The following is a 12,144-nucleotide window of genomic DNA, read 5'->3' as shown; positions in this document are numbered from 1 at the left end:
ATGTTCTACATTCCATCTGATCATTTATTAAATGCATTCAATGACAATGATTTAAATATGCAAAGGGAATTTACATAACAGCAAAGGCCTGAGCTCCACAAATCAAAAGTGCTAGTTTCCTCTGAAACAAGTTACCTGACCATGCCCTTCAGGACTCTGCTGGGAAACTGTGTTCTGAGCTTCTGTCTGAAATTATTGCTAACCTCTCAGCTGATGCATACATTATTATATTTCCTCTTAGATTCTCTTCTGTGAGGAAGCAGAAGAATATGGTTTAGCAAACACTGACTATTTTATTTTTGCTTTCTATAGTGCAGGTGAATTGAGTTTAAAGATATTTCCTTATAAATTCAATTGCATTCATGCATTACAAAAGTCCCAGAGAAAGTACTTAACCCCCAAAAAGGTGATAAAATCATGACTGCAACTCTACTCGTGATCTTATTTAAGGAATCCTTTCTACTTTTTAAAAAGCCCTCCTTTCTCTGAGTCAATGTATGTGAGAAACAACTCTTGAAGTACTGGTGAGTGTCAGATTCTATACTAGTATAATTCAGCCAGACGTCCTTCTAATGGAAACTCTATACGTTTCCTTACACATCAAGAGTCATTGTCAAGAAACCTTAGCACAGAGTTCTAGTGGGGTTACACGTAGCACACTAAGATGAAGTCCATTCTAAGTATAGCTATATAAACAGTCAAGACACTAAAACTGTGCTGAATACATACTCTTCATCCTCGTCCAGGTCATATCATGCCCCGTTCCCCAACACATGAAATGACTATATTGGAGAAAGGTGTTTTTTTCTTTCTAAACATATAGAACTTATACATCCAAATGAGTAGGGCCGTACTCTTTAATCACCTCTGGGAGTCATATATGCATTCTACCAAGGTCACCATTACACAGATCTGCTTGGGGATTTAGTCATAGAGGGACTCTGGGAACCTGTATTTTTAAGAAGCTCTCCAAGAAAGTTTTATACAGGTGATGTATAAGAAACAGCACCTCAGAATAGTCTGTTCACAAGCCATTCAAAGATATCAAAAGGACTTTAGAGTTAAACTTGGTGTACACATACACATAACACACTGGAGGGCTATTTATTTATTTATTTTTTCCAAAATCTTCATTCTTCCTGATACTATATTATTCCTGATATACACAGAAGCAGCTATTTGCAAACGACATACCTCCATAAAAGAGATCCCTAAACTCCAGACATCGGAATGGATTCCATACTGCTCCCCTGAAATTCTTTCGGGCTGTAAGAAAACAGAAGCTGGTGAGTTAATAGAGCTACTCCAGGAAACACTAACACAAAATCACTAAGGCAGGGAGCCACCAACATTTTGTGGCACTTTATGAAGCACAAAACAATTTCGTGTATGTGCATGCGTGTGCATGTGTGTGTGTCAGTGTAGGTGTATTACAGAGGTAACATACAGAAACAATAGAGGTAATATGGATAGATAATCATCTCACTGAGTCCTTACAAAGTCCCTGTGAGGAGAACTTTATTACCTCTATTTTACAGATAAAGAAAATGGAGGTTTGGATTGGTGAAAATGGAGGCTCAGATTGGCCTAGTGCTCAGCTGGGAAATGAGTGGACACTTGGATCCAGGTCCAATCCCTCCAGATTCAGTGGTCTCAGCTGTGAAGTGACAAACTATACAACATTATATAATGTTATCACTTACATGCACTTTTGAGAGATGGGTCTGGATAACTAGGGATTCTATTATTTTTAATTTTTAACTTTTCATTTGGAAATAGTTTCAAACTTATAAGAAAGCTGGAAAGCTAAAAAGAAAAAAAAATCACGATTTCCTTTGCCCAGATTCACCTATGGTTCAACATTTTATTCCATTTATCAGGGTTTCTTTTGATATAAACCAAGGAACAGTATGAAAGGTCCACCTGGGACAAATGGTCCTCCATGCAAGACATGTACCAATATGCGGTCTAGAAAGCCACCACAGGCACACTCAATACTTCAATAGGAATAGTTCCATAGTGAAGTGGGTGCAGCCTGGTGTCTCTATCCCTCCAGGATCTACCATTCAGTATCGTACTTCGCAGCAATCTTTTGAATGAACGCAGGAGCACACAAATAAGAGAAACCAAAGTCTCATGGAGGCGCAATAGTCGTTGAAGGTTATACAGCTGGACATGGGAGGCCTGGGATCATAACCCATGCCTCCTGGCCCTCAGGGCACCATTCTGTTCATGGGTCCACCCATGGAGTTCCTGGCAGCAACCACTGGCATCAGCCTTTGGGAGCTTTCATGGGAGTCCTGAAGAGTATTTGGGGCCAGGATCAGCCTGGTCCACTGCACATGGAGGAAGGAGGTATCCACCACTCAGCAGCAGAGGATACACCAGGGGAGTGGAAGATGTGAGCCCGGTGCTCTCAGGTCATTGGCAGAGTCCTACATCTCAGGGTGTTGGCTTAGCTGGGACCCAGAATTTGTGACCTACTTTCTACCCACACCTATCAGGCTACCTCAATATACTTATTGCCTTCTCCTGGGACCACTTGCCATAAAATTACATAAAGCCCTGTCCTGGGGTAGCAGGATGGATCGTCTTATTTCCCTCCCTTTATTTATTTCTTTAATTTATAAAACTCCTTTCCCACCAAGAACAATTCTTCCCCTGGGCCAAATGTCATCTGACCATCTCTCTCAGCTGCTAAGAGACACTGTCATTCCAATTCCTCAATACTTTTACTTTTAAGTTCAAATCCCCTACCCCATCACCTCTGAAGCTCTAGTTCATTCATGAACAAATCCATTATCCAACCCCAGCTAGTTCAATAGGTGCTAGGATGAAAGCAGCTGATTAGTTACAGGAATATCACCACCACCACCACCACCATCAACAAGACTACCATGTGCATTTACTAAAGAATTTCCATATGCTTGGCATTAAGTGCTGTTCATGCATGTGTCATTACAAAATCATAAACACCCATATTAGACTGGTACAATTACTATCCCCTTCTAACAGATAAGGAAAAGGAGGCATAGAGAGGTCTAGTTTGCACCCACTATATAAAGATAGTATTAGCTATCATGTAATGACCAAACACTGGACTAGATACTTTGCATCCTCAACATCTTCGGACAATCTCGCAAAGTTAGGTATTACTGCCTTTATTTTATAGATGTAGAAACTGAGGTTTCTCGTAAGATTAAGTGATTTGCTGAAGTCCAGAGCTGTGGGTCAGCAGCAGTCGGCATATTCGTTTAGGAACACAGCCAGGATTCAAACCCAGGTATGTTTGACTGCAAAATGAGGGCTCTTTCTAGTGTGCCAAACTGCCCTCAGAACCAGAAGTCAGAAGAGCCACACACTATCTCGATGTGGTCAGTATTTCTCAAAATATAGCCTTCGGTTCATTTTTTAAAAAAAGATTTTATTTATTTATTTGATGGAGAGTGAGAGAGAACAAGCACGGGGAGGGAGGCAGAGGAAGAGGGAGAAGATGCGGGACTTGATCCCAGGACCCTGAGATCGTGAGCTGAGCCAAAGGTAGATGCTTAACTGACTGAGCCACCCAGGCACCCTGTTCAGTATTCATTTTAAAAAATAATTCCTTGGGATGCTTGGGTGGCTCAGTGGGATAAGCGTCTGCTTTCAGCTCAGGTCATGATCTCAGGGTCCTGGGATGGAATCCCACATCAGGCTCCTTGCTCGGCAGGGTGCCTGCTTCTCCCTCTGCCTGTCACTCCCCCTGCTTGTGCTCGCTCTCTATCTCTCTCTCTGACAAAGAAATAAAATCTTAAAAAAAAAAAAAACTTGAAAAAATTTTAAAAATAAAAAATAATTTTTCCAGCTGATTCTTTGGTATACTCAGCCTCAGTCACTAAACATTTCCACATTCCCTGCAGAGGCAAAGACCTGTCTTCCTCCTCTCTGCTTAGTGAACATTTCTTTTACAAAGGCTCTGCTCATGGGTCACCTGTTTTTTGGTGAAATGTTCCTCTATTTCTCAGGAAGAATTAACAAATTCTTGCCTCTGTCCTTCATGAAAATGCCATTTGTGTCTTTAATATAAATACACTGCACTGTGTTGTAACCACCCGATTACCAGCCTGCTTCTCCTAAGAGGCCAAGGAAGTGTCTTACTCATCTCATACCTAGCACCATGGCGGGCACACAGCCGGGGAGCAGTCATGGTATGCTGCCTTGAAGGGACGTTATATACGTGTTTACTGCACATTTGGTTTAAAGCATGTACCAATTATTAAGTCCCCTGGAGTGTTCTACTAATATAACTTCCCCAATATTATTGCTATTCATGCCCATCAAGAATATCTAGCAAACAAGAATATCCTAAAATCCTCCAGAATTCTTGAAAAAATAACCAAATGGTGGCTTCCTCCCTGCTCCTCCTGTCCTTCATTCCCCTCGCTGACAGTTATCACTCTATAGTGCTCACACAGAGAAGAGAACAAGCAAACAAAGGCAAGGGGAGTCCAGATACAAAAATACTTTGGCAAGAACAACAACAAGATTAAATACATTCATAACATGTGCCCACTGAACTATCCAAACAAATGCAAACTGGAAGCTGAAAATAGAGCATGAAAAAACTGGGGCGTCTGGGTGGCTCAGTTAGTTGAGCATCTGACTCTTGGTTTTTGGCTCAGGTCATGATCTCAGGGTTGGGAGACTGAACCCCGTGTCTGGTTCCATGTTGGGTGTGGAGCCTAAGACTCTCTCTCTCCTTCTGCCCACCCTCCCCCTGCCAGCTCATGCACATTCTCTCTCAAATAAAATAAATCACTCTTTAAAAAAATACATAAAGCTGGGGACGCCTGGGTGGCTCAGTTGGTTGGGCAGCTGCCTTCGGCTCGGGTCATGATCCCGGTGTCCTGGGATTGAGTCCCAGGCATCGGGCTCTTTGCTCAGCGGGGAGCCTGCTTCTCCTGCCTCTGCTTGCCATTCTGTCTGCCTGTGCTCGCTCTCTCTCCCTCCCTCTCTCTGATAAATAAATAAAAAAAAAAAAATCTTAAAAAAAATACATAAAGCATAAAGCATGAAAAAACGGAATTAAATTTAAAAAGAAAAAAATCAGTGGTAATGGTCACAGGTGACAAGTAAGAGGCTCCTTAAGGATGAGATTCTGACAACCTCTCACTGGAGAAATCATCCTTGCACTAAACTCACAAAATGAGATCACTGTTGTGATGCTGTGCTCAAGCATGAATGGTCAGTGAAAGTAGGTAGCCAGCTCTCTGGGTCTACCTGAAGAACTGGTACAGCAGATAAAGACTGGGAAATGCGCCCAGGTCCCTGAAACAGACACGGCCACAAGATGAGCCCCAATTCACTCTGAATTTAGGGAGCCAGGACTTGATGGCCTGAGGCTGCATAATTCAAATCTGTTCTCACACTTGAAGCCAAGGTAGCCTGCCCTGTCCTCTCCCGTGTCAAACAAAACAAAACAAAACACAACACAACACCAACCATCAGGTACCACACTACTGATAGAAGATCTGTGACAGACATTTTGCAGTTAAAAATCAAAAGCTGTGTTACTTTCTGACATGGCAGCTGCCACCAGTGTGGGAAGCTAAATTACAGGAAAAACAGGATTCCTCTCCCCAGCACTTCCATACTGAGGTTTAAGCATGGTGGGGAGTGGGGGAAGATTCTGGTCTGTTCTTCCTGAGAACAGTAGGGAGTGGTGGTGGTATGAAAAGCAGAGTTTATAGAGGATCTGAAAGGGTAACACGGCACTCCTTCCTGCCACCCTCTGTGGCTTGTTATTTACCCAGGACCCATGGTTAGCTGACTCACTCCAGAATCATCTCTATGTACAACAGGATTCACTGGTCAAAAGCAGGAAGATAACAAGGGGCATCCCTTATCTCTTCTGATAAACAATTTCTCCTCAGGGTTACACTACTCACAAAATTAACAAAGTATGTACAAATATTTTAGGTTAGTAAGCAATCAAAATATGTATCACAAACAAGGGAGAATTCTTCCTCTTCTTTTTTTTTTTTTAAGTTGGCCAGATCCCTGTGGTTAGTAGGACATACTGATTAGGCCAGAGTTCTGAGGTCAGAATGCTCTAACTCCATCTTCCACACCATGAACTCTCTCTTCTGCTATAGCCAATATGCTACCAAGTAGTGAGTTTTTACATCTTAATCTAGTAATTTTGTTTGAGATGTTCTCAATCTACTATGTCACTTTTAAAATCTGTGATGTGAAGAGTGTGTGTATCTGTTGTTCCTGCGGGTTCTTCTTCATGTTGCCTTGTTTCCTTGTGTGCCTGTCTGTTGACTACTTGCAGTTTTTGCACTTGAAAACATTCTGGAGAGATTCTCTGAGCCGTAAGGTAGTGTGCCCACCTCAAACCAGGTTCTTAGCATGAAGCTCCTTTTCCAACTCATGCCATGAATATAAATACTCGGTGTAAATCTGTGTCAGAGTTTGTCTATGACTGCAACTTTCCCCCTTTTCCTTTAACCCTGCTTCTTTGTGTGGCTCTGAGAGGCCTTCTTTTTTGTTCCCTGGGACTGAGGGAGGAGGAACAGCCACAGCTTTGGCTCTGGTTCGCTCATATACCGAGGGTGAGCCCTTTGGATCTCCCACATGATGAGGAGAAAAATCTCTGAGATCCGTAGGGATCACTTCCTCCTGTGAGACCCTCTGCCTTAGGAGGACCCCAGACATTCACGGCCCTCAGGAAGAAGCAGGTTTGGTGCTCCAACATTCTGCTTTCCCCTCTGTTGCAGGACTCCATCTGAAAATTGTCCTGGGAGAATTGCCGTTGTCGTTTTAGCTCTTCAGTGCATTTGAGATGATTTTTAAAGTAGTTTACCTAGGATTTTTCTTTTAACTTTCTTTTTTTTTATTTGACAGAGAGAGAGAGAGAGAGAGAGAGATCACAAGTAGGCAGAGAGGCAGGCAGAGAGAGAGCGTGGGAAGCAGGCTCCCTGCTGAGCAGAGAGCCAGACTGCTGGGCTCAATCCCAGGACTGGAGATCATGACCTGAGCTGAAAGCAGAGGCTTAACCCACTGAGCCACTCAGGCGCCCCCTACCTAGCATTTTTCAATGGAAGAGTTGGTCCAAATAGCCAAACCTGCTGTTACCAGAAGCTAGAAGGTGGTGTCCTAATTAAATCTTGACTCTCACTACTTGGTCAGCTCTGAGACCCTGGGATGAATTTACTTCACCTCCGGTTTCCTTATCTATAAAATGAAGACAATAATAATACGTATACTTCATAGGGCTGTGTGAAGATTAAGTGAATCCATTTGATGTGCTTGATTTAGTACCTGTCACATGGGAATGATTAGTAAATGCCAACTTCTTTTTGATCACCACCATTGCCATGACCATCACTGCATGAACATGGCCAATGTCGCTGTATTATGTCATCTGTATAGTTTCATTCTGGGTAAAGGTAATTTCCCAGGACAAGAACAGCCCAGGTGGGAAAAATGTTCAGGAGATAAAAACAGTTGCTTTGATGCACTTCCTTTTTTCAAGATTTTATTTATTTGTTTGAGAAAGAGAGAGTGCACGAGCAGGGAGAGGGGCAGAAGGAGAGGATCCCAAGCAGACTCCATGCTGAGCACGGAGCCGAATGCAGGGCTCGATCTCACGACCCTGAGATCATGACCTGGGCTGAAATCAAGAGTCAGATACTTCATTGACTGGACTACCCAGGTGCCTCTGGATGGACCTTCTGATCACAAAGCACAAGTATTTGGGTAATATTTTAATTTTAAAACTTTATTCATAATAATGTCAAACCTGTATTTGATTAAAACATTATAATAGTAAATAAACCACAATGTCTGAAATGAAGTTTAGGGACTTCTATGTTTAAAAGACGATAAGATTTTTAGTAATCAGAATATCTGAGAAACGGTTTAATGTGAGCCCCTCGAGCCTTCTTAACTTCTCTTGTAATCCTACTGGATGAGATCCTTTTAAAATGAAGCTGAAATATTTCTTGCATTGGCTTACAGTGTCCACCAGACCTAAATATCTGCCCCTAAAATGTGGTATGTCCTTGGACTTGCCATCCACTTTCCAATCATGTGGGTCAATGAGGTTAGGCCAAATGACTTCCCAAGTCTCCTGTAAGTCCCACCCCTTAACGTGCCCATAAGTGGTTCATCAGTATTATTTTTTCATGACTTAGGATCTTAAGAAACCTGCCCTCTTTCCTAATTATCATTTTCCTATCCCTTACACTCTAGACTATAGAAGAATGAAGTGAGATTGTACATGCAGTGCTACTTCTTTCATTTGTTTTCTTTTCAACATTTGAGCAGCCTAGTTTACTGTGTTTAGGTAATTTGGGGGTCTTCTATACCTTAAAGTGCAAAGGAAATACTTAATATGAAAAGTTAAATGCTCTGCTTATAATTAGTGAATAAGTCATGCTGGGAAGGCAGCTTTCAAGAACTAATTCATTCATCTAGCCCTGTGTGTAGGACCAGATATAGAGAACGAGCAGAAAAAACCCTGCCCCTCCAAAGATCACGATCTAGATAAGGAGAGATACAGATATAATCTGGACACAGGGAGAGGCACAGCAGTTAGACGTTAAGTGTCTGTAGACAGATGGCTTAGGTCTGAATCCTGACTCTGCCACTTATTAGATGTTTGAACTCGAGTAAGCTACTTAACCTCTCTATGCCTGTTTTTTCAGCTGTAAGAGGAAAATGATACTACTTACCTGATAGGGTGGTTGTAAAGATTTAAAGCATTTACATGTAAGAGTTTAAAAGAATGACTGGCACATGGGTTAAGTATTAGTTATTATAAGGGTATCATACCAGCTGACCTCTAACTGTATATTCCCACAACTTACTACTTATCCTCTGCCCAACCTCCCACCCCCAATGATATCACATTATCTTCTATTTCTAAGTCTTTGCTCCTCCCTCCATAGTGATCTTTTAGTAAGTATCCTTTTCACCTTTTCACTGTTAAATCACCCAAATCATACACTGTATGCCTTCTTACTCTCTAAATGTATGTTTGATAAAACTTAAGTCTTTCTTAGGTCTCACATGATGTAGCCACATATAATGCCACGCTTCCCATTTCACCCACATCTTCTGCGGCTTCAAATGGTTCCGCTGTGACCCGGCTAATAGCATGGGAGCTGCTCAGTCAATGCTGGTTGATGGACCACTGGTACTCAGTGTCAGATACAGCTTTCTCGGGGATAGGCCAGAGGCTGGCCAACTTTTTCTGTACATGGCCAGAGCATAAATATTTCTCCCTCTGTGGGCCATATGGTCTCTGCTGCAACTGTCACGGCGACTCCACGCAGCCATTGTATCCCTAGCGCAGCCACAGCCGACACGCAAACAGAAGGGCGTGGGCACGTTCCAATGAAACTTCCCTTTCTGACCTAATTTTTAAATTTTGAAATACATACTGATTCACGAGTGGAAAAAACTATATACAGAGAAGTTCTGTGCATCCTTCACCCAGTTGTCCTCAATGGTGGTTCTATAATAGGATCTTGCGGTATCTCAGGCAGGGATTAAGACCCGTAACAGAATAATGTTATTTCTACCTTCTCCCACCCCAACCTCTGATCTCACACCAGCGAGAGCCTGCTGGACTCACTGTTGGGCTATCACTCTGGGCTTTCTAGGTATCTTTTGCTTTTTAAAGCCTGAACTATAAAGCTGAGGACTAGGATTCACTCACCCAAGAAGCAAAGCAATTTTAGCTGTGCCAATCTGAGCTAACATTTCATAATTTTAGTCCTCACATATTCAATTAACAGATGGACGCATCACATTCATCCATAAACGAAAAGGGAAAAAGGTAATTTCTTTATCGTACACCTGGGAAAAACAACTGTAATCTAGATTTGTATATTCAAACATAATGCAATTTAATTATTAGGGCAATTTAAAGCTACTAAAAACATGATGGGCAGATGATAAGTTGTTTCATTTATAGTAGTTTTATTTATTTATTTTTAAATCACAGTGTTTCGTAATTCTTTCAAAGACAGAAACTGTGGCATTTGGTAGGGGTTTATTAATTGTGAAAGTGGCTCACCAATCTTGCTAACCTGGTAGAGCCAAGAGGGCGATTATGTTTTATATAAACAGACACGATGACTTTAGAGGTTAATATTTTTCCACATAACCTAGGAAAATGAGATAGAATGAATTTTCTTTAAAAACCAGGCAAGACAAAAATTAACTATTCTGATACCTCAATAAGAAAAAAAAAAAGGCTCATTCTGTTCTGAGAATAAGATCCAGAGTTCCATCCATATTAATATCTTTTTATCAAGATAATATATGAACTGAGAATAAGAGCCAGGGTTCCAGCCATACTAATATTGCTTAACTTCATATAAAGACTATTGGAAACAAAACAGACTGAGTAAATCCAGAATCCTCATTTAAAAAAAAAAAGGCCTTAAGGTGTTAAAACAAAACTTGGCTCCAAAAATGATACTAGAAAACCTTCCTACTTGTCTCTCCCAACCACCCCCTCTTGAAGTGACTGTGGAAACTAAAAAAACAAAAGCATTTGTGTCCCAAATGACTTCCCTTACTTAAAAGGTAGAAAAAAAAGGAAAAGTTGAAGCCAAGTCCACATTGGGTCTCTGAAACAGTTCTAGGCTTCTAATTTTTATATGTGGTAAATTCATGTCAGAGGAATTAATCTGACATGAACCCAACACATAAACAGAATACAGATTATTACACATTCGAGAGAAAGAATTTCCTGCCCAACCTCTATGTTCAGAGATCCGTAATTAAGAGTTGGTTATGTCAAAAATTTAATTTTGATCAGGTAACAAAGCGTGTTTGTATTCCTAGGAAAAAACCAACTGATCTTATCAACTGACATTTTGGGATACTTGAGGGATTAATTAGGTAAACAATGTGGCAAATTGGTCCATGTGCTCTAAGGGGCCATTTTTCTGTAGGATTAAAACTTTAAAACTCAGCAATTTCACACTTGAACCAAATACTTAAAGTCAACTAAAAAGATAAGTTGGCAGCTCCTGTAAAAACCTCAATGCCTTTTAGAAAGATTTAAAAATCAGATCATGACTGGATTGACTTTGTAATTTATGATCTGTTAGGATAAAGCTGTTGAATTAATTCAAGAATTCTACATTACCAAGTACATAAAGATAAAGATGTTGGTTTTAAATGTTATTTTTGCATAAGTTTACTTACCGCCATATAAGCGTTTGTTCCAACATACGTCTTGGCTATAGAATTCACCAGCTATGAGACAAAACAGTCTGTTAGAACAATATAAAGATAATGTGGAAATAAAATGGGCAATTATTCCTCATTTAACCTACAATCATCATTTCTATAAATCAACTAAAAATTATGTAAAAGGGAACAAATTTATCTACAAAGGCATTAAAAATGATTAAATCTCTCTTTTCTTTTGAATGTGATTTCCAATTTAGACAAGCACAGCATTACAGTTTATAGCAGATAACCTTAAACAATTCACTTAAGCAGGATGCTTATTGCTTTAGTACCCCAAACCCGCCTGATATAAAAAGTCAATTTGAAGTAGAATCTGAACATACTCATTTTTTAGTCAGATGGTTCAAGATGTGAATGAAGCCTGTGCTTTGCTAGAATGGAATGAACACTAAATACGCTGGAGGGATAACAGACTTTGACAGCCCATAATACAACGATGACCTTCGCTTTGGTCTTCGTGTTTGGCTGGGAGTAAAGGTGGCTGCAATTCAAATCAACATCACAGCACGCTCATGGGTCACTATCACCGGGGTTCTCAGGGGAGGCCCAAAATGGAAATTAATTAAAATTTGTGCTGCACATTGTAATGGCCCTCCACCATTGTTGCTCCCAATATTAATTTTTATTGTGGGCCAGTTGGGCTCCCCAGGCACAGCTCCCACTCTGCCCTCCCTTTTGTCTGGTCAAAACGCTTTCATATCAAAGCTGCATATCAATGAAGTTTGCTATTCGTAAGTAGTAATTACAATATCAGCAGTTTTTACTGTCATTAAACAATGAACAATCATATTCTGATGAAGGAAACGCGCTCAGAGATTAAAAATGAATAACACACTCCCAGCCGAGGAGATGCACAGTTCTGTTTGTCTGGCAGCTAGGTGATTT

General features: G+C 40.8%; 1 protein-coding gene across 10 annotated transcripts in view; it reads right to left on the bottom strand.

Moving 5' to 3' along the window:
- Positions 1-12,144, bottom strand: part of MAP2K5 (mitogen-activated protein kinase kinase 5) — a 261,852-nt gene that overhangs the window by 105,960 nt on the left and 143,748 nt on the right. For all 10 annotated transcript variants that reach the window (XR_006602776.1, XM_013059472.2, XM_013059471.2 and 7 more), the window contains exons 15-16: positions 11,212-11,262; positions 1,195-1,266 (exon numbers count right to left, since the gene is read on the bottom strand). Coding sequence is in view for 9 of the 10 variants with exons in the window: in XM_013059472.2 (XP_012914926.1) it covers positions 1,195-1,266; positions 11,212-11,262 (123 nt within the window). In the remaining variant the exon portion in view is untranslated. The remainder of the gene's footprint in view (positions 1-1,194; positions 1,267-11,211; positions 11,263-12,144) is intronic.

The sequence above is a fragment of the Mustela putorius genome, unplaced genomic scaffold, assembly GCF_011764305.1.
Source record: "Mustela putorius furo isolate JIRA1106 unplaced genomic scaffold, ASM1176430v1.1 tig00003896_pilon_pilon_pilon, whole genome shotgun sequence".
In the NCBI taxonomy this organism is placed as follows: domain Eukaryota; kingdom Metazoa; phylum Chordata; class Mammalia; order Carnivora; family Mustelidae; genus Mustela; species Mustela putorius.
The sequence above is the reverse complement of the archived record's forward strand: the minus strand, read 5'-3'. Positions and strand labels throughout refer to the sequence as shown.